The 22,238-nt window shown below is 43.5% G+C and overlaps 1 protein-coding gene across 1 annotated transcript in view; it reads left to right on the top strand.

Annotated features, from left to right (window-relative positions):
* The window catches only part of si:dkey-21e5.1 (potassium channel subfamily T member 1), a 109,729-nt gene that overhangs the window by 45,181 nt on the left and 42,310 nt on the right, over window positions 1-22,238 (top strand). Inside the window, exons 2-14 of the mRNA XM_038998510.1 lie at window positions 7,051-7,130; window positions 9,689-9,791; window positions 10,728-10,776; window positions 11,169-11,228; window positions 12,214-12,288; window positions 12,539-12,622; window positions 13,716-13,810; window positions 14,672-14,852; window positions 18,308-18,472; window positions 18,699-18,835; window positions 19,811-19,874; window positions 20,739-20,847; window positions 21,188-21,296. Coding sequence (XP_038854438.1) covers window positions 7,051-7,130; window positions 9,689-9,791; window positions 10,728-10,776; window positions 11,169-11,228; window positions 12,214-12,288; window positions 12,539-12,622; window positions 13,716-13,810; window positions 14,672-14,852; window positions 18,308-18,472; window positions 18,699-18,835; window positions 19,811-19,874; window positions 20,739-20,847; window positions 21,188-21,296 — 1,311 coding nt within the window. The remainder of the gene's footprint in view (window positions 1-7,050; window positions 7,131-9,688; window positions 9,792-10,727; window positions 10,777-11,168; window positions 11,229-12,213; window positions 12,289-12,538; window positions 12,623-13,715; window positions 13,811-14,671; window positions 14,853-18,307; window positions 18,473-18,698; window positions 18,836-19,810; window positions 19,875-20,738; window positions 20,848-21,187; window positions 21,297-22,238) is intronic.

The following is a 22,238-nucleotide window of genomic DNA, read 5'->3' as shown; positions in this document are numbered from 1 at the left end:
CCCCGGAGCTTTTCATCGGGCACCTTGTCATCTTCGATGTTTACAGCTCCTCCTTCGTAAGTGTCACGTATACGCAGGGAGTCCGGAAGCAGGTGCAGTAGGAGAGTTTAATTACAATGATGCAAGGCAAATTAACAAAACGGGATGCAAACTGAACATGAAAACATGAATACGCACACCTACCCTGGGAGACGGAAGATCACCTCTGCCCTAGTGGACTCCGGGTTGGGACGCACTGGACACCGCTGAAGCTGGTGCCCCTCCTGGCCGCAATAGGGACAGAGCCCCGGCTGTCTACGGCAACTCCGCTCTGCCAGGGAGAGGTGTGTGGCCCCTACCTCCATGGCTTCAGGCTCAGCCTCAGGACAGCCAAAGGTGGGAGGCGAGTGGCGAGGTGAGCAACGGCGCTCCCGAAGAAGGTTATCCAGATGGATGGCCATCGTGATGAGTGCGTCCAAGGATAGGTTGTCATCCCGACACGCCAACTCCATCTGGACCTCTTTGCGCCGTCCTCTCCAGAAGAGAGTGTGAAGGCCCGTCTCATTCCATCCGCTAGAGGCTGCCACAGTCCGAAGGTAACGGCGTACTCCGCAGCGGTCTGGGGACCCTGCTGGAGTTGGAGATGTCGCTCACCTCCCTCTATGACCTCTGGAGGATGGTCAAAAACCGTCCCGAACAGAGCCATGAACCTCTCATAGGAACCCAGCTCCTCCAATCCTCTCTCCCAGGCGGTGGTAGCCCACTTCAACGCCCGCCCGGTCAGTAGGGAAATGACCGTGGCAACCTTGGACCTCTCGGTGGTAGGGGCTCCCGTCTGATGGGTGAAATAGAGGGAGCACTTGAGTAGGAAGTCACGGCATTTCGATGAAGTACCGTCATACCTCTCCGGAAGGGACAATAGAGCTTCGCTAACCTGGGTGGACGGCTGGGTAGGCTGGGGGACTGGCTCACTATGACGACCCTTGGTAGGAGGCCCTCTGATAGGGGTATGGATAGCCTCCCTGGTAGTGTTGAGGCGGTGGAGAACCTCCTCCATGGCCTTACCCAGTTGCGCCAGCTGGTCGCGGGGTTGGTGGAGCAGATGACCCTGTTCCCGGACCTTCTAGAAGATGGTTTTCTCCTCTGCTGCTTCCATATTGCGAGGCAGTATGCTGTCACGAATACGAGTCAGGAAACAGGTGCAAAAAAACAGGGGATTCGTACTGAGCAGGACAACAAACCAATATTGCCTGATGACTGAGGCTACTGAGGGCTAAATAAAGGGAATATAATCAAGGTGATGAAGTCCAGGCATAATGATGGGGAGCAGGTGTGCGTAATAAAGGTTGCCAGGGCCGGTGGTTAGTAGACCTGCGACGTCGAGCGCTGGAGAGAGGGAGTAGGCATGACAGTAAAGTAGGCTGGATCATCCAATATCAAAGTGTACCACCCACCTGGGTGATGCCTCAGTGACTGTAAAAGCGGTAGTAAGACCACCATACTTGGTGGTTGTTCGGAAAAGCCCCCTATAGAGGGGTTTATTAAGAAATGCAATAAAAAACACTTAAAAAACAGTAAAATATTACAATATTGACATAGTTCTCTGCCTAGGCTTCCTCAACACGCCACGGCGCCCACGGAACAAGACCTCCAAGTAGGAGTTGTTAGACATGCAGGGACTGGCTTGGTTGTTTCCCTGAAAGCTGTAGTCTCTGTGTTGTGATACACCTCCAGTCAGCCTGGGCTGGACGATCCAAACCAGAAGGCTATGGAAGGCTGGTTCTGTTGATCAATAAATGTACATTTGAAAGCTAAACATAGCCAATGCTTGAAAGTCTTAAAAGTCTTGTATTTGCATGTGCACCTGATTCTCTACTTGCAACATATCTCAACAGACATTGTGCTTAGAGTAAGAACTGCTATTTCTATTTCTGATCACTTTGTGTATATTATGGATAGTCTGACTTTATTCTATCCACAGTCATCAAAGATAGACATAGGTTGACTGGAGCAGTGGAGTTGGTTGACTAGAGAGAGAGAGAGAGAGAGAGAGAGAAAGAGAGAGATATAGAATATTGTTCAGTATGCAAATACTTTTATGTAGGAAGATAACATGGGAAATCATCACAGCTGTGTGTCTCCTATCAAACAAGCCTCGGCTCAGCCAATGAGATATCTGATCTGAACGTGTAGGAAATTACCTAGACAATTTTCCAAGTGTCCAACTGTTGGTTGCATCTCAGTCACTCCCCCCCCATGGTTAGAGAATTAACAATCATTGACACTGTCATCTGTGTGTGTTACTTCTACGCCTTTTAAAAACAAGACATGTGGAATGAAACGTCTGTCTCTTTCATTTATCATGGTTTCACTTCTCCCAACAGATGATAGTGAATCAGATAACAGAGCATTTAAAGCAGCTTTGTTCTCTTCTTTTAGACAGATTGCCCTGCCGTCAAAAAGCTGTTTGATGTTTATTTACAGTGCACAGTCTTCACTTCAGTGTGTCATTTTCAAAGCGGCGTGAAATCGTAATCTTCTCGTAGGCAATAGTGTGTGTGTGTGTGCGCATGTCTTTGCACGCACACACGTGCGTGTGTTCAATGTGAATGAAAATTAAATATTTAAGTTACATTGTGAATTCTAATTAAATATACATTTGTGTGTGCATGTATACTGAACAAAAATATAAAATGCAACAATTTCAAAGATTTTACTGAGTTACAGTTCATAGAAGGAAATCAGTCAATTGACATAAATTCATTAGGCCCTAATCTATGGATTTCACATGACTGGGAATACAAATATGCATCTATTGGTCACAGATACCTTAAAAATAAATTGGCCTCACAATGGGCCTCAGGATCTCATCACGGTATTTTTGTGCATTCAAATTGCCATTGATAAAATTCAATTGTATCATGACACTAGGCGAGAACCAAATGCAGACACAGGAGGCAGATGGTTGGAGTTTAAGATGTTTAATAAATCCAAAGGGAATAGGCAAGGGAATGGTCGTGGACAGGCAAAAGGTCATAACCAGAACAGAGTCCAGGAGGTACAGAGTGGCAGGCAGGCTCAAGGTCAGGGCAGGCAGAACGGTAAGGCAGGTGGGTACAGAGTCCAGAACAAGCAAGGGTCAAAACCAGGAGCACTAGAAAAAGGAGAAAAGGCAAAGCAGGAAACCGGGAAAACCGCTGATAGGCTTAGACATACAAGACGAACTGGCACAGAGAGATAAATAGTCTCTCTGTGCCAGTTGGATAAATAGTCTGGGAAAACAAGCGACACCTGGAGGGGGTAGAGACAATAATGAGGGCAGGTGAAACAGATCAGGGTGTGACACAATTGTGTTTGTAACTTGCCCATACAATAACCCCACCGCCACCATTGTGTACTCTGTTTACAACGTTGAGATCAGCAAACCGCTCGCCCACACGACACCATACACACGGTCTGTGGTTGTGAGGCCAGTTGGATATACTGCCAAATTCTCTAAAACGACATTGGAGGCGGCTTATGGGAGAGAAAAGAGCATTAAATTATCTGGCAGCAGTTCTGGTGGACATTCATGCAGTCAGCATGCTAATCTGTGTCATTTTGTTGTGTGACAAAACTGCACATTTTAGAGTAGCCTTTTCTTGTCCCCAGCACAAGTTGCACCTGTGTGTGTTATGATCATGCTGTTTAATCAGCTTCTTGATATGCCACACCTGTCAGGTGGATGGATTATCTTGGCAAAGGAGAAATGCTCACTAATAGGGATGTAAACAAATTTGTGCACAAAAGTTGAGAGAAATACATTTTTTGTGCATATGGAACATTTCTGGGATCTTTTATTTCAGCTCATGAAACATGAAATGAATGAAAGCGAGATGCAGAGGAAGATTGTGGCTCAATAGCTACACATCTGTAGCTACACATCAATAGCTTACAATCTAACCTCTGTCAGGCACAAACAAGGCTCCAAGGTCCATGCAGGAGCTTAGAGCCCATTATTGTTACCCTCTGCAGGAGTTAGGGGAGGCAACCATTTTATTACAGAAAGAGATCAAATAGATCTGTTTCACCCCCATTTTAGATAAGTTGACTCATAGTTAGTCACAGTTAGCTCTCCCATCATTTGTAACCTCCCAGACACACCCCAACGTTCAGTCCATGGGCCCTTATTAATGTATTTGCGTTACATGAACGTCAATGTGTTTCATTAGATAGCTACAGTATAGGCCTATGCAACTGTATAGAATGAAATATATATTTTTAGAGTGACTAGCTTATCAATTATGAATAAGTGGTACCACATGGGTGATCCATAAATCCCAGTGACTACACCGTTCCGTTTTACTTATTCATGACATGATGGATTAGGAGAGTCCAATTGGAATACATGGAATAGCTGAGGGACCAATCAGAGTGCACGTTCTTAGAAAAAAAGGTTCTGGATAGAACCAATAAGGGTTATAGTGCTTGCTGCATATATGACACCCCTAAAGGTTCTATATAGAACCGTTTTGTAGGGCTCTCTGATCAGAACCCCAGGGGTTCTTCGTCACTGAACAAAAATTGATTCCATATAAGGTTCCATATGGAACCAATTTCAGGGTGATATATATGAAGCGTGCATAAAACCCTTGGTGGTTCTATCCAGAACCTTCTTTCTAACAGTACAGGATATAAATATTAAGAACGTCTCTGAGGATGTCACACAGGAAAGGATGGGTAGGGATGTGCTTCCCTGGGGAACACCAGAAATACTGTATTCGCCACTTCCTTTTTTTAGTACACTAAAGTTCTTCACACCGCGACAAAGCTTTCTACAGATAGGAGCCACAGCTATGTAATGTGTTGATAATGAGGTAATATGCATTTACAGTACTGCAGCTCACAGAGCATTATAATCAACATATGACCGAACTTAATGAGAGTTCCTACTTCTTACATTATTGAACTTCTCACACTAGTACAGTATGTAACTTGCTTGGATAAATGGTATTGTAGGCCTACTAAGGGGGTGGCTTAGCAAATTGCATCATGGGAGAAGAAGTAGATAGCATTAAGTATCTTGCTAGCTGGATTGAATTCTCCGTTAGCTAGCGAGAGAAATGTTGAGCAACATTAGCCAACTTTAACTGATCAAATCATTTAGTTCATGGTGTGAAAATTAGCTGGCTGCTAACCAATTCGCTATAGTATTAACTGGTATACGACTCCTTGCCTTTCCTCAAGTTATAACTCGTTAGTTGCTTACTGGACCCTGGCAATCTGTGTGAAATGTTAACTAGCTAACAAATTATCTGTGAACTGATGTTTTTCCTCTAAAGTAACGATATGTGGTTAATTTTCTGAATGAGAGAATTAGGTGAAAATGAAGCGTTGCTTGTTAAAACAAGTGGATTCAGGGATGAAGTGGAGCTGGGCCTGGTTTAAACTCTCTTTTTCTCACTTTTTCAGTCAGTGGTTAAAAAGGGGTATGCCAGGTGTACTCTCTGACTGAAAGAGATCAATTATGCCAACAAAGGGTATCATACTCCGCTGGCACATTGTAGAACAGATGTCCACAGGCAGAAAGTGTACAATGTAATAATGTGCCGCAAGAAAGATATTGCTTGTGTTGTGTTGAATTTGACAGTAACACGCGTGAGTGAGGGGGGGTTATTAAATTGTTTTACTCAGTGAACGTTATTTTTGCACACATGTAGCCTGTCTACTATAGTGGCCACTATAATAGAGCAAAAATAGAATGCCTGTTTTTTTCATTCTATTTCTACTTTAAGATGGGGGTTTTTCCCCCAAGTGCAATATTTAGATGTGTATGGTCACAAGTGTCCTATTATAAAGGCTGTCATGGCTAACTGCAATATTCGTGTATAGTTTTTTTCTCAAGACTTGAGTGTCATTTGCAGTAAAGTCTAGGCAACAAATAACATTGGATTGCTTTCTTTACATTTTTTAGCTGTGAGTTAGGTTCACATTAACCACTTTATTTTACACACAGAGACTGATCATGTAGATCATATTCTTTGTTGTTTAATTAGTTAACCTGCATTTCCCGCTAGCAGGGACTTTCTGCATGTTTCAGTGCAAAAAAAAAGTGTCACCTTTTTGGGCCCTCACCAGTTTGCATTCCTGCAGACAGGGAAGGCGCTGATGTTAAAACAGATTGCATTCTCAATGTGTTGTTGTCCAACATCAGATCCATTGCTCTATTCAACCTCTATATGTTTCCAAATTCTTATGCTTACTGTTCATCTCTTTAATAATTTATTAAACTTTGTTGTCGTAATTGGACCACTGTGGGTAATAAGAGACTATAAAGGGGCCATTACGATGTATTACTTCTTTAAATCTAAGCAGTATCTGTCTAGCTACCCATTCCAGGAAAACATAATCAATGAAAGGAACTAGTTTTGTAATTGTGACCCATTAAAAAAAAATATTTTACCCTAATTTTACCAGGTAAGTTGACTGAAAACATTACAGCAACAACCTGGGGAATAGTTACAAGGGAGAGGAGGGGGGATGAATGAGCCAATTGTAAGCTGGGGATGATTAGGTGACCGTGATGGTATGAGGGCCAGATTGGGAATTTAGCCAGGACACCAGGGTTAACACCCCTACTCTCACGATAAGTGCCATGGGATCTTTAGTGACCACAGGGAGTCAGGACACCCGTTTAACGTCTCATCTGAAATACAGCACCCTACACAGGGCAATGTCCCCAATCACTGGCCTGGGGCATTGGTATTTTTCTTAGACCAGAGGAAAGGGTGCCTCCTACTGGCCCTCCAACACCACTTCCAGCAGCATCTGTCTCCCATCCAGGACCAGCTATGTTCCTTGTCTCACACTGTTGAATGCCTCATATGGTACTCTAATGCAACAATGGATGTTACAGATACACAAAAAAACAGAGCTTCCCAGTATTCACCACAATGCATCTTGATAAAGTTAATTTACTCACTAATATCATGACAACGTTCAGAATTTAACCACACAACCATGGTCCTTGTATCTATATGGATGCATGTGACCTTCCATGGTAGTTGTACTGACTGTCTCTCTTCTGTCCAGGGTGCAGGTGGAGTTCTATGTGAATGAAAACACCTTCAAGGAGAGGCTCAAGCTGTTCTTCATCAAAAACCAAAGGTCAAGTAAGTGGAGTACAGCACAGATAAGTACAGTACTGTCACAACATAACAAGGAAGTCAGAGACCTGGAAACGAGAAGGATAACAACTTTAATCTAAGTGATAAGGTGCATCACATATCCAATTTCAACTCCAGTCAGGGTTTTCAATTAGTTGTCGTGACGCATGGTGCTGTATCTACACACCATGTAAGTGTGAAAAAAGGACAATACTTTGGTTTTTGGTTGAGGGAGAGGGTATTATCATTTCTGATCAGGACATAAGGCAGTGGTACAGTAGGCTTTCTAAAATGGACATATCTGTCCGACTTGCCATGCACAATGTGTGTGTTAGACATCAGTCGTGTGTGTGTGTGTGTGTGTGGTTGCAGTATGTTGTTACTGTTTGCAATGTATTAGTCGTTATCTCTGAGCAACTTCCCATCAGTTATAGAAAAAAGCATCAGGGCCAAATAGAAATATCATGCAAATCCAACCCGTATAGAGCCTACTGCTGAACCAACAAGCCATTTACAATGATTGTCTTGGCCTGTTCAGTTTAGAACCATTGTGAAGCGTTGATGTTGTAACTGTGTCCCCTGGTGAGTTTATATTGCAAAGAGATTCAATGGCAGGCAGGCTTGGATGATTGAAGAGTGAAAATTGTCTTTGTAAAGCAACTAGCACCATCCTCTGACTTACATGTGTATCTGCAGCCAGGCAAGGTGTGTGTGTGTGTGTGTGTGTGTGTGTGTGTGTGTGTGTGTGTGTGTGTGTGTGTGTGTGTGTGTGTGTGTGTGTGTGTGTGTGTGTGTGAGTTCAGCCTTGTGCAAACACAGTGTTGTTGTAATGACTTTACTGTCACCGTACTCTGGGTTGTGTTTTCTTCCCCAATTATCATACTAATTAATCCTCTATTCCACTGCTTTATATACCTGCCACAACATACAGCATTCAAACACGACCTCGTTCTGGGCTGATCCCTCACCTTCCTCATGATCATTGATGCCCCACGAGGTGAGATCTTGCATGGAGCCCCAGACCGAGGGTGATTGACCGTCATCTTGAACTTCTTCCATTTTCTAATAATTGTGCCAACAGTTGTTGCCTTCTCACCAATCTGCTTGCCTATTGTCCTGTAGCCCATCCCAGCCTTGTGCAGGTCTACAATTTTTATCCCTGATGTCCTTACACAGCTCTCTGGTCTTGGCCATTGTGGAGAGGTTGGAGTCTGTTTGATTGAGTGTGTGGACAGGTGTCTTTTATACAGGTAACGAGTTCAAACAGGTGCAGTTAATACAGGTAATGAGTGGAGAACAGGAGGGCTTCTTAAAGAAAAACTAACAGGTCTGTGAGAGCCGGAATTCTTACTGGTTGGTAGGTGATCAAATACTTATGTCATGCAATAAAATGCAAATTAATTACTTAAAAATCATACAATGTGATTTTCTGGATTTTTGTTTTAGATTCCGTCTCTCACAGTTGAAGTGTACCTATGATAAAAATGACAGACATCTACATGCTTTGTAAGTAGGAAAACCTGCAAAATCGGCAGTGTATCAAATACTTGTTCTCCCCACTCTATATTGTCACTTTAGACTGGTCAGACAGAGAGCAGAAAGCACAGCCTGGGCACTTAGACAGATAGGGTTCAGGGGAGGAGAGATGTCCGGTAGGGTAGAATCACTGGCTCTGTCCGTAGACAGATATAATCACTTTTTTCTGGCCAGAGACAGACAGAGAAGCAAACAGAACAGGTTCAGGTGAGAGATGATACATCTGTCAGGTAGAATAATTTTAAAACATTCGGAAATCTGTAAAGCGTAGTCGAAATAATAAAAAATGCTCTCGACTCTCTTGACCATTCAGAATGCCGCAAATGCATATGGCAGAGGTAATTAACAGAGGACTGGATGCTTTTTTCTGTAGTTTTTGGCTAAAAGCAACAATGAAAGAGAAGTCTGATTTTTGCCGTGATAGAACTGATTCTGACTGGAAGTCTAAATGTGCAGCATTAGCTCAGCACGGTTATAAAAAATATAATATATTTTATTAAGTATTTCAAATGTCATGGTAGGTAACAATGTCACAAGGATAATATCATTTAATTTATAACAAATATTTTTTTATTGTCAAAATAGGCCTACTATTTTTGTTCTCCGAAAATGAACACTCACTCAAGTAATCGAATACTAACGTCCGCTTGGAAATCCGGATATTCGATTAAATGTCCCCACCTCTTATTTCATTGGCCCAGGATGAGGTCAGTTTCCGAGTTAAAACGCATTTCCTAAACTAGTATATCCCTATACTAATGTGTCTTGCATTACAAAAACTTTACTGCAAACATCATCCAGATTTATTAATATACAATAGCCCGGATTAAGCATATTCATTTTTTAATAGGTGATAAATCAGCACAAATTCAGTTACTCTTTACCATAATAAGTTATTAAGCTTGATTTGCCCTTTGTCAGCTATAATCGTTTAATTCCCTTTTGGAAACAGGTGAACAGATTTGCTCCCAATGCAATTACTTAGTAAATCTGGCCTTTAGTGTTATATTGTGTTTGCTCCCCTGCAGGCCTGAGGATCCGTCTGTTTAACTTCTCCTTGAAGCTGTTGACGTGTGCCCTTTACGTCATCAGAGTGGCTCTGGACGACCCTGAACAGGTCACTGGAGTATGGTGAGACTCCTACAATTGCATCTCTTACTAGAGTCCTGCTATTTCACCTCTTACTAGTGACTCACCATGTATGCTAAACTGTGATTTGTCATTTAGTTGGTGAATACAGACTTGTGTGGGCGCATGGAGACAGAATACATACATACTTTACTGATGATGTATTTTATTCCTATTGATTGATAAATGTGGTATTCATCCATGTGGGGATAGTTTGATTCAGAGAATCTAACTTTTACACAGTTGAAAAGAGAACTATTTGGTCCAGATAAAAAAGATTTTCTCTTTCTTTTTCTATGACTCTGAAATTATTATTTTTATTTGTGAGTGTGAGACACAAAGCCTGAAAGAGCAGCGTTGGTGATGGGGCAGCCTTTCTCTCAGTCTTAGTGTAGTGATGTGGAAGCAGGATATGTTTGTTTGTGTATCCCGCCGCCAGAAGCTCTTAAAGACATAGTCCCTCTGCCTCCCGGCCATCACCATGGCAACATACAGTACTGAGTGAGTGATGGTGACTTACCCACAAGGTATATTTTTCACCACACACACACTCTCTGAATGACTTCTTTCCCCCCACCTTTCCTATGCATTTCATTTGCATTTAATTTGCAGTGTCAACTGTCAGAATAGAACAAGCACAGCCACAGCAGAATCCACAGAAATCACAGACATCAACTGGTAAGTTATGAGGGTCACTGCACATTGACTTGACCCTGGGCTTTGAATGTGTTTTGGATTGTACTGTGCTCAGCTAATTCCATAGCTATCAGATGGTGTTTTGGAATTAGTATTGTCTAACCCATATGGTGTATTTATAGCCTACTCAATAATACTGTTTTGTCTTGTGAAAGGGATAATTAATTTTGTCTGATGATGATAATAATAATAAATATACAGTACACACTGTATAATCAATAAGGTTGTTTTGTCTTGTGAAAGGGAGTTGATTTTCTGGGTGAACAGAAGGGTTCCTGTTTGGGCGATACAGGTAAGAGGAGACTGAGAGTCACTTCTCATGTTTTTCATTCAACAATAGCCACACAATCACTCTGGGCCGAACCCATATGTGTACATATCCCTGTGAATCTCCCATTGACACCAATGTAGGAATTCACGTAGATTTCAAGATTCCGTCCTCTCTATGCCTTTCCAAACATTTTGGAATTTTGACCTTACCAAGAGTCATCTTTATTGGTACTGTAGTCCAAGTAAAACGTAGCATCTTAACACGCAGCATTTAAACTGAAAACATTTTACAGACGGAAAGTTTTCAGAATAGGAACGACTTTACAACACATCTCTCTCAAGTAATGGATTGCCTAGGTGCCTTGGTTAGATTGCAGCCCTGGTAATATGTTTCTTCTGTCTGTTCTGCTCCAGGTGACCGTGGCCTTAATCAGTTTCCTGGAGGCGATGCTCCTCACATATCTCAGCTACAAAGTAAGCCACCGCAGCTCTACTCAGTCAGGGTCGTATAAGCTAGAAGGAAGTCATTTCATTGAGCAGTCCTGAGGCATGTCTGTGTGAGATTTCACCAATTAAATGCACTTTCTGGCAAAGTTTTTACAGTGACCAATGTGAATGCACCTTCACTTAGCTCTAACCTGGGCCAGAAGAACAGATAATTAATACGCTATCCCATTAAACAAAGTCCTGGAATCCCAATGAATAAAAGATTAGGTGTCCATCCTACATTGATTTTATTTCCTTAAATGACCCATTAATTAAAGTGCTACAGTGCTATGTCTCTTTGATGAATTAGGTGACGTTTGATTTACTTCAGGAGGACAAAGTACATTGGGTTTATTTTTTGTTCGTTTTGGCAGATAGATCCCATCCCCAATTATTTTGTTTTAATGAAGTTATGAGGGCTTGTCATTACTAGAACAATATTGGTGTTGTTTTGGTATTCGGACCTAGTCACTATTACTGTAATTAGTACACAGACAGAGCCAATGCCACGGCTAACACTTTGAGCGTTTGCTCTAGTCTACCAGATGGGCGGGATTCGCAGTTGTGTCCCTATTTTATTGGTTCCACCAGGCACCAGGCAAGCTCAGTCAAGCTCAGCTAAAGTATTTGAAATTCTTTAGAATAGTGTTTGAACCCAGGTGTGATTGATCATAGTTATTTTCGCATTCGGGGCGGCAGGTAGCCTAGTGGTTACAGCGTTGGGCTAGTAACCGAAAGGTTGCTGGATTGAATCCCCGAGCTGACAAGGTAAAAATCTGTCGTTCTGCCCCTGAACAAGGCAGTTAACCCGCTGTTCTCCAGCAGGCCGTCATTGTAAATAAGAATTTGTTCTTAAATGACTTTAAATAAAATAAAGGTTAAATCAAATATAATAGTTCTGATCTGGTCACTATTACTGCAATTAATACACAGCCTTGGCTTACACTGCATTGATCCTGTTTCTTTGTTCCAGGGGAATATCTGGGAGCAGATGTTCCAGATCTCCTTCATCCTGGAGATGATTAATACCGTGCCATTTATAATTACTGTGAGTCTTCTTCCACCTGATCTCTCACACACACACACACACACACCATATTCCACATGCAAACAAAGCCCATTAGCAAACATATGACTTTTTGCAGTGTTTATGGTGTCGATTTCAGGCTCTCGAGACTTAGGAGTATGGTAACGCAAGACTATGAGTATCGAAACTTGATGATGGGAGCATAGGCCTACACTGTACATGTGCATATTGCCCTAGACTCGAGTAATCACTCATTCAATTGTCTTTTCAGATCTTCTGGCCTCCATTGAGAAACATCTTCATCCCAGTGTTTCTCAACTGCTGGTTAGCCAAGTGTGCCCTGGAGAATATGATTGTGAGTATATGCTATAACCATAACGCAGCAGGCAAAACTGGACAAAACTAGTTGCAATGACGTCATTTCAACCAGTTTCGCTCGCGGAGAATAAATGTAACGATGTACGCTGAGAGTCGGGAAGCAAGTTCAGGGAGTGAATACATTTAATTAATAAATGAACAAAACAAGAAACACAAACGGCGCACTGACATGAAACAGCAACAATGACGACTAGGGAAGAAACGAAAGGGAGTGACATATAAAGGGCAGGTAATCAAAGAGGTAATGGAGTCCAGTTGAGTGTCATTATGCACGTAACGCTGGTGACAGGTGTGCTCCCTAACGAGCAGCCTGGTGACCTAGAGGCCGGAGAGGGAGTACACATGACAATACATGTTTTTTTATCAACATGAATCAGTTCTAAGAGATTATATACAGTAGTCTACCAGTAGAATAGCCAAACTCTGCAGTATGTGGGAAGACAGTCCAAAGCAGTGGTGGGTAGAAATTCCCTAGTTATAAAGAGTCAAAAGACACCCAGTTTCTATTTGTATTGAGTAAAGCAAACCGTCAATGAGTGTAGATTTGAGGCAGAGCCAGCGGCATCTCTCTGTGGGCAGATGGTTAGGTCCAGGGCCAAGGAGATCAGTGCTGTGAGAGAGAACAGATAACAGATACAGCCTAGAGAGGTTGGAGGGAAGTAGCTAGTCAGACAGGCAGAAACATTAACACGTAATGAAGGGACATGGTGGGTAGGTAGCTTGAAGAGATTGGAGGGGAGATGGTGGGTAGCAAATCAGCCAGGTAGAAACATTAACAAGGTGTGGCATGGACTGCATGCCCACTGGTATATCTGAGGAAAGGTCGTGTTTATTGACTGGTTGCATGAGTATCAAAGTAACCAGATAAAATGAAAAAATGGGGTCCCCAGAAATTCTGGCAGAAGAAATGGGATGCCCGCTGAAAATGTTTAAATACCACTGGCGTAGATAGATAGGCAGACAGACTGGCTGACCAGCAGACCAATTGACTGACCAACCGATTTAATATTAACACTCCTTCTCACTGTCTTTCTCCTTCCCACTCTCCCTCTACCCCTCTTTCTCCTCAGAACGATCTCCATCGTGCCATCCAGAGGACCCACTCTGCCATGTTCAACCAGGTCCTCATACTTATCTGCACCCTTCTCTGTCTGGTCTTCACTGGGTATGTGCCCCCTGATCCCAGACCTTTTTCCCTTGAAACTCCATGGATCTGGCACCATGGGCAGCATCTCATTCCACAAACATGTTCCCTCCCACCTGTCCATTCTCACACACAGATCTGATAGAATCTGGTTAGGTGTAAGAAACATTGAAAAAAGGAGGTGAAGCTATTAAAATGGGCCAAACTGGTTGTAATGCCCACTGACATAGTTTGCTCTTGCCCAGTTGTTGCAGATCTGTGAAGGGGACTAACAAGAGCAGATCGGAGAGGAGGAAACAACTTTGTGGAATGAAATGCAGCCCCTGATCTTAGCCACTCATCCCTGAAGCTCCCTGGGACCTTCTCCTCTCCTCCTACCTCTGTCATCTTGGCATGTCATTATCCAATACAGAGAACTAACTGAGGAAGTCAGGCAGAACAGACAGCAGAATCAATGGTGTCATTCTCACTGATTACACAGATCAGAGCAGAAGTGTTGTGGTGCATCGATCGTGGGGAAAGTAGGATTTTGATCCTTAATCTGCCAGGCTGAATTTCAATGTAGATGTATGCCAAAGCCTCTGTTGAAATATTATCGGAAATGAGTAGGTCATATTGGCTCACCACTCTATTATCATTACATGATAGTGTAATTCACCTTTCTCTTTGTTAATTCAACGTGTCCATATTTGAATTGAATCTATCCTTATTCAAATGAGCGCACTGCTATTTCCCCATGCATAGGCTAGTTCCAGCGTTATAGTGGTTCTCCATAATACAGATTCAGAAACGTACAACACTGAGCATTGAGCGTCTATGCTCGCAAGACGACCTCGTGCAAAATGTTTCCCCTTGAATGTGAAATCCTTCTCCTCCTTCCAGGGCGTGTGGTATCCAGCATCTAGAGAGGGCCGGAAAGAACCTGACTCTGTTCAACTCTCTGTATTTCTGCATCGTCACCTTCTCTACGGTGGGCTATGGTGACGTCACACCTCATATCTGGCCTTCTCAGCTGCTGGTGGTCATTCTCATCTGTGTGGCCCTCGTGGTGCTCCCGCTACAGGTATGAGACTGAATATAACAGAGCTTATACAATGGGAAAATAGCCCGTGTGGCCCCAGATGTTTTTTGAAAGATAATTGAGGCTGAAAAGGATTTCCCATAATGTTTCCTGGGTCGACTGTTGATTGTTCTCAAACACTGTATCACAACATTTGATTTAAGAAGTACCTGATCAGAGCTGTTTGGAAATGATAGCTGTATACCCGTAGTAGTAACCATAAAGTAACATCCTCAATGCTAAGACGGCTTGAACACACATCATGATCTAGAACAAAAAAGAAACAGACGTAGTTGCATCTGGTGTAAAAACTTAACTTAATATGCTTGTCATACTCTGACCTCATGCACTGTCCATCTGTTTTTGGAACTCAGAAATGAGGACACATTTTTACATTTGAGTGATTTATCAGTTATTGCATTCACTCACTGTTGGGTGGGGGGGTTGAGGAGGGGATTTATTTAAGATACTCTTTGAAGAGGTAGGTTTTCAGGTGCTTTCAGAGGATGGGCAGGGACTCTGCTGTCCTAGCTTCAGGGGGAAGTTGGTTCCACAATTAGGGTGACGTATCAGAGAAGAGCTTGGACTGGGTTAAGCAGGAGCTGGTGAGAGGGCCAAGAGACCAGAGATGGCAGAACGGAGTGCTCGGGATGGGGTGTAGGGCTTGAGCATAGCCTGAAGGTAGGGTGGGGCAGTTCGGCTTGCTGCTCTGTAGGCAAGCACCATGGTCTTGTAGTGGATGCGAGCTTCGACTGGATGCAAGCTTCGACTGGAAGCCAGTTGAGTATGCAGAAGAATGGGGTACATGGTAGAACTTGGGAAGGTTGAAAACCAGGCGTTCTGGATAAGTTGCAGGGGTTTGATGGCACAAGCGGAAGGCCCAACCAACAGTGAGTTGCAGTAGTCCATACGGGAGATTACAAGTGCCTGGATTAGGACCTGCGCTGCTTCCTGTGTGAAGTATACCTAAAATGGCGCCGGAAGAAAAGGCAGCAGTTTTACGGGCGCCTAACCAATTGTGTTTTTTCTCGCTTATTTGTAATTTATTTTGTACATGTTTCTGCCACCGTATTTTACGGCAAAAAAGAGCTTCTGGATATCAGGACAGCGATCACTCACCTCGGATTAGACCAAGATTTTTTATTCAACAAGCATGACGCACAGGATTTACTTCGAACACCCGACAAGGCCAACATTCCCGTCATTGGCAAGAGAAAGAGACGCAGGTACAGAGGACACGGAGTGGGGTACCTCGTAAGGATCCACAGACGACGAGTGGGAAAGTGGGTCTGTGCATATTTGTAAACAACAGCTGGTGCACGAAATCTAAGGAAGTCTCTAGATTTTGCTCACCTGAAGTAGAGTATCTTATGATAAACTGTAGACCACACTATTTGCCAAGAGAGTTTTCATCCATACTTTTTGTGGCTGTTTATTTACCACCACAGACAGACTAAGACTGCACTCAGTCAGCTGTATAAGTAAATAATCAAACAGGAAATCGCTCACCCAGAGGCGGTGCTCCTAGTGGCCGGGGATTTTAATGCAGGGAAACTTAAATCAGTTTTACCTCATTTCTATCAAAATGTTAAATGCGCAACCAGAGGGGCAAAAAATTCTAGATCACCTGTACTCCACACACTGAGACGCATACAAAGCTCTCCCTAGCCCTCCATTTGGTAAATCTAACCACAATTCTATCCTCCTGATTCCTGCTTACATGCAAAAATTAAAGCAGGAAGCACCAGTGACTCAGTCTATAAAAAAGTGGTCAGATGAAGCAGATGCTAAACTACAGAACTGTTTTGCTAGCACAGACAGGAACATGTTCCGGGATTCTTCCGGTGGCATTGAGGAGTACACCACATCAGTCACTGGCTTTGGCAATAAGTGCATCGAGGACGTCGTCCCCACAGTGACTGTACGTACATACCCCAACCAGAAGCCATGGATTACAGACAACATTCACACTGAGCTAAAGGGTAGAGCTGCCGCTTTCAAGGTGTGGGATTCTAACCCGGAAGCTTATAAGAAATCCTGCTATGACCTCCGACGAACCATCAAACAGGCAAAGAGCCAATACAGGGCTAAGATTGAATCGTACTACACCGGATCCGACGCTCGTCTTATGTGGCAGGGCTTGCAAACTATTACAGACTACAAAGGAAAGCACAGCCGTAAACTGCCCAGTGACGAGCTTACCAGATGAGCTAAATCACTTCTATGCTTGCTTCGAGGCAAGCAACCCTGAGGCATGCATGAGAGCATCAGCTGTTCTGGACGACTGTGTGATCACGCTCTCCGTAGCCGACGTGAGTAAGACCTTTAAACAGGTCAACATTCACAAGGCTGCGGGGCCAGACGGATTACCAGGACGTGTACTCAGGGCATGTGCTGACGAACTGGCAGGTGTCTTCACTGACATTTCCAACATGTCCCTGATTGAGTCTGTAATACCAACATGCTTCAAGCAGACCACCATAGTCCCTGTGCCCAAGAACACTAAGGCAATCTGCCTAAATAACTACAGACCCGTAGCACTCACATCTGTAGCAATGAAGTGCTTTGAAAGGCTGGTAATGGCTCACATTAACACCATTATCCCAGAAACCCTTGACCCCACTCCAATTTGCATACCGTCCAAACAGATCCACAGATGATGCAATCTCTATTGTACTCCACACTGCCCTTTCCCACCTGGACAAAAGGAACACCTACGTGAGAATACTATTCGTTGACTACAGCTCAGCGTTCAACACCATAGTGCGCTCAAAGCTCATCACTAAGCTAAGGATCCTGGGACTAAACACCTTGTGCAACTAGATCCTGGACTTCCTGACGGGCCGCCCCCAGGTGGTGAGGTTAGGTAGCAACACATCTGCCACGCTGATCCTCAACACTGGAGCCCCTCAGGGGTGCGTGCTCAGTGTCGAAGGCAGTGGATAAATTTAGGAGGATGAGAACAGAGGAGCGAGAGAGTCAGCTGTGGCAGTGCGGAGAGCCTCCGTGACACAGAGAAGAGCAGTCTCGGTTGAGTGACCTGTCTTGAAGCCTGACTGGTTAGGGTCAAGACGCGTTCTGAGAGCGATAACGAGAGAGTTGATCAGAGACCGCACGCTCAAGAGTTATGGAAAGAAAAGAAAGAAGGACTTCACAGAGCAGCAACCCTCCTCATAAAGCATTTTGATATGTTGCCAAAATCCTCACAGTATACATTAGCTAATGAATAGAATCCATAGAAATCCATTTCATGAACTTCACTTCTGCATCAGCATTTTAACTCCTCACTCTGTCACCATCCAAAAGCACATCATTAGGCTATACGTGTATTACTTACAGTAGCGTACAGCAGGTTGTAACCCCAAGTGTGTGTGTGTGTGTGTGTGTGTGTGTGTGTGTGTGTGTGTGTGTGTGTGTGTGTGTGTGTGTGTGTGTGTGTGTGTGTGTGTGTGTGTCAGTTTGAGGAGTTGGCCTATCTGTGGATGGAGCGTCAGAAGTCAGGAGGAAACTATAGCAGACACCGGGCCCAGACAGAGAAACATGCGGTCCTGTGCGTCAGCTCTCTGAAGATAGACTTGCTCATGGACTTCCTCAACGAGTTCTACGCTCATCCTAGATTACAGGTAGGTCTACAGGAATAGAGGAAGGCTATGTTATTTGGTGTACTCCAAAGACAGAGCTAAAGGACAGCGCTCAATATTTCCATTTTATTTGTCACCCTTGTCATTAAGACAATCAAATCGTGCCTAACAACATGTGCAATTAGCTTGCAAAATATCATATGTGAAAATGCAAACATTCAGTCTAGATGTAAGGTATCTAACAGGTATCTACCCTGCTCTCCTGCAGGACTACTATGTGGTGATCCTGTGTCCTACAGAGATGGACATCCAGGTGCGTCGTATCCTCCAGATCCCCCTGTGGTCCCAGAGGGTCATCTATCTCCAGGGCTCAGCACTCAAAGACACAGACCTCATGAGGGCCAAGTGAGTGACCCACAACCCACGGAGAGTAAAGAGTCTCAATGGGAGAGAAGGGCAGCGTTGAACAGGGCCCAATGTTGTGGTGCGTTATAGGTACAACTATCACGTCTCTCAGTCAGCTCCATTCTATAGCATTTCTATTTGCAATGATAAGGGGAAGCAAGGGGGATCAGAAAGGTTAATGACACCATCAGTTGAGGTCACAGAGGTCGGCTGTGGTTACCTCAGATATGGACCAACCTCTCATGAACCTGTTATTGAGTCCTGATACTTACTGGCTGATAGGCTTTCTGCTCTCAGATATTAGTCAAGCGTCTGTGAGTGAGTCTGTGTACCTTGTGGTGCTGGCAGATATGAGAACAGTGAAGTCAGGAAAATGGCGGCCGAAGGTATTCATTTAGTTGGCTGTCCTCTCCTAGTACAGTATATCAGTGTAATGGGATTTCTCACTACTGCTCATCCTCGTCATAACAGCCAAGTTCATAAGCATCAGCACACATTTTTGCCTGGGTATATCACACCATAACGTGTTGGCAGTGGCACGGGCTGACCTGTCAATAACACAATGCAGGCATCCATTGATATATGCAGCTGTTCTAATGTATAGCTCCCGTTTTTATTGAGGCCATAGAGTGGATCTTATGGAATGGTGGTCGAATTGTGGTAATACTGCTTGTCCCCATGAGGGAAAACTAGGATGGAGTGAAATTTACCCTATCAACTGCAGCGCAGCGCTGCATGGCCGTTCAGTGAAAACGGAGTCATAATTCCAGCAGCTCATCCCTCCACTCTGCCCTTTTCACACATGAAATGACTCCGGATGATACAGAAATACAGTAATGGTACAGTTCACATTACAACAACATGGTGCTGTTATCCTATTAGCTTTTCTCACAGGTAGTTCTCACTAATATTACTTGTCTGTAGCTTGCTTGGCTTGGTGTGTGTCTTTCTGTTAATACAGTGTGTTTCCTACAGGATGGATGATGCAGAAGCCTGTTTTATCCTGAGCAGTAGGAACGAGGTGGACCGCACTGCTGCTGTAAGTTTATCAGATTCATGACTTCATATTCAGCTCATTGCAATCATAACTCAACACATGTCCAAATATGAATAGAGTTACGATTGCAATGAACTGAATATTTCCGCTCCAACTCCCTCTCAGTTAGATCGTTGTCACGTTCCTGACCTGTTTTCTGTTATTTTGTATGTGTTAGTCGGTCAGGGCGTGAGTTTGGGTGGGCAGTCTATGTTATGTGTTTCGTGTTGGTTAATGGGTGACCTGATATGGTTCTCAATTAGAGGCAGGTGGTTTTCATTTCCTCTGATTGAGAGCCATATTAAGGTAGGTGTTTTCACATTGTTTGTTGTGGGTGGTTGTTTCCTGTATCTGTGTTTGTTGCACCATACGGGACTGTATCGTTCGTTCGTTTGTTTGTAGTCAGTACTGGTTCGTTCGTTCTTCGTTACATGTAAGTTCGTAGTCCAGGTCTGTCTACTTCGTTTGTTGTTTTGTATTGTTGTTCAAGAGTTTTTCCGTCTTCGTCTGTTCCTTGTATTAAATAATATGTATAACTCCAACGCTGCATTTTGGTCTAATCCTTGCTACTCCTCTTCGGGTGAAGAGAAGGAGGAAGCCTGTTACAATCGTGCTGATTGGATCTGTGGCTCAAGTACTCTTTTACTTTTCCAATCAGCTGATTTTTCAAGATGGACAGAAATGGGAAGAAAATGAAAAATATGTATTGGATTTATATACTCATATTGGTCACACATTACAGCCTAGCTCGCCAATTCTCAGGGCTCATAAAATCTGGATTACATTTACGGTTGAGGGATAATGACAATATTGAAGGTGGAAATGGCAGAAGTGTCAGATGGTAAGGGATGTTGTTTTCTCCTGCAGGACCACCAGACCATACTGAGAGCCTGGGCTGTGAAGGACTTTGCCCCAAACTGCCCCCTGTATGTCCAGATTCTCAAACCAGAGAACAAATTCCATGTAAAGTTTGCTGGTGAGCTTACCTCCTCGCAAATTGTGCTCTTTCATTCTGTCTCCCTGTCTCTTTCATTCTGTCTCCCTGTCTCTTTTATTCTGTCGCCCTTTCTCTTTCATTCTGTCGCCCTGTCTCCCTTTGTCTCTTTCTCTTACATTCTCTCTACTCCATTCTCCAAATCACTCCATTCTTCACTTTATCTCTATAACTTGGTCGCTCCTTCCCTTCCCTTCCCTTCCCTCCCCACCCCACAACTCTTTCTCTCAATTTCTGTCTCCTTCATTTGCAAGCCTTACAAAAAACAAGTCCTTACAACACCTATTTGCTCTGACTTAGAGTATTCTGGTTTATTTGTTAGATCATGTGGTCTGTGAGGAGGAATTCAAGTATGCCATGCTGGCCCTGAACTGTGTATGTCCAGCCACATCCACACTGGTCACACTCCTGGTGCACACCTCCAGAGGACAGTGAGTACACCCCATTAACTTCCCATTAAAACACTAATGATACTCTCCCTCCTACTGAAAACACTGCAAATAAGCATACATATTGAAACCATAAACCTCAGACTTTGGGGTTGTGAGAAAGTGCTATACAAATAAAATACATTATTATACATGCAGGTTTTGAAGTGTGAAACCGTAACCTATACATTGAGGTTTCCTTCTTTCTAAACAAGTGCCAGGAAGCCACAACAACAAACACTGTCCAAAGGCCTTACCCTATTATGGTCTCCTTCCTGAAAACTACTGCACTGCCATAGAGTTTACCTTGTGCCTCCACACTCATAAATCTCACAGTGCGCTTCCATCTACACCAAGCCACGGTGATAAAAACTTCAACACCGTTATAATATCCACAGCTTAATTTAGCAGAAAAGCTATCATAATCCTCTTTATGGAAACTTGGATAGGCTATTTTCTTTTTATGTGACAGGTTTTTATGGAAGAGTTTCTCTGAAGTCATCAGATTGATTAAAAGTGAAAATGTGAAAGGGAGAGCGAGAAGGAGAGAGAAGAGAGAGAGAGAGAGAGAGAAAGAGAGAGAGAGAGAGAGAGAGAGAGAGAGAGAGAAGAACAATAGAAGGAGGGTATGGATGAGTACAAGCTCATAAAAGGTCAGAAACATTTTGTTTGGCCAGATGGAGCAATTATTCAAGGGAAAGTGCTGAGTTGCAAATCAAGCCAAAGGAGTACTATGGGAGTGGAGGTAACTGAGCCAACCCAGAGTGTATATCAATACCCCTAAAAGCGTTCAGTCTGCCATTTTCCATACATAAAGAAGAAGAACAGTCATATATTTTTCACACTACTGAGGCGAACAATGCCGTTCTGAGCTGTACTGTGCTGGCCAATTTACACATCCATACACCAAAGTTGCTGGAAAGTACAATGTGAAAATAAAATATC

This window comes from Salvelinus namaycush, chromosome 1, assembly GCF_016432855.1.
Source record: "Salvelinus namaycush isolate Seneca chromosome 1, SaNama_1.0, whole genome shotgun sequence".
In the NCBI taxonomy this organism is placed as follows: Eukaryota; Metazoa; Chordata; class Actinopteri; order Salmoniformes; family Salmonidae; genus Salvelinus; species Salvelinus namaycush.
This window is presented reverse-complemented; position numbering and strand designations above follow the sequence as displayed.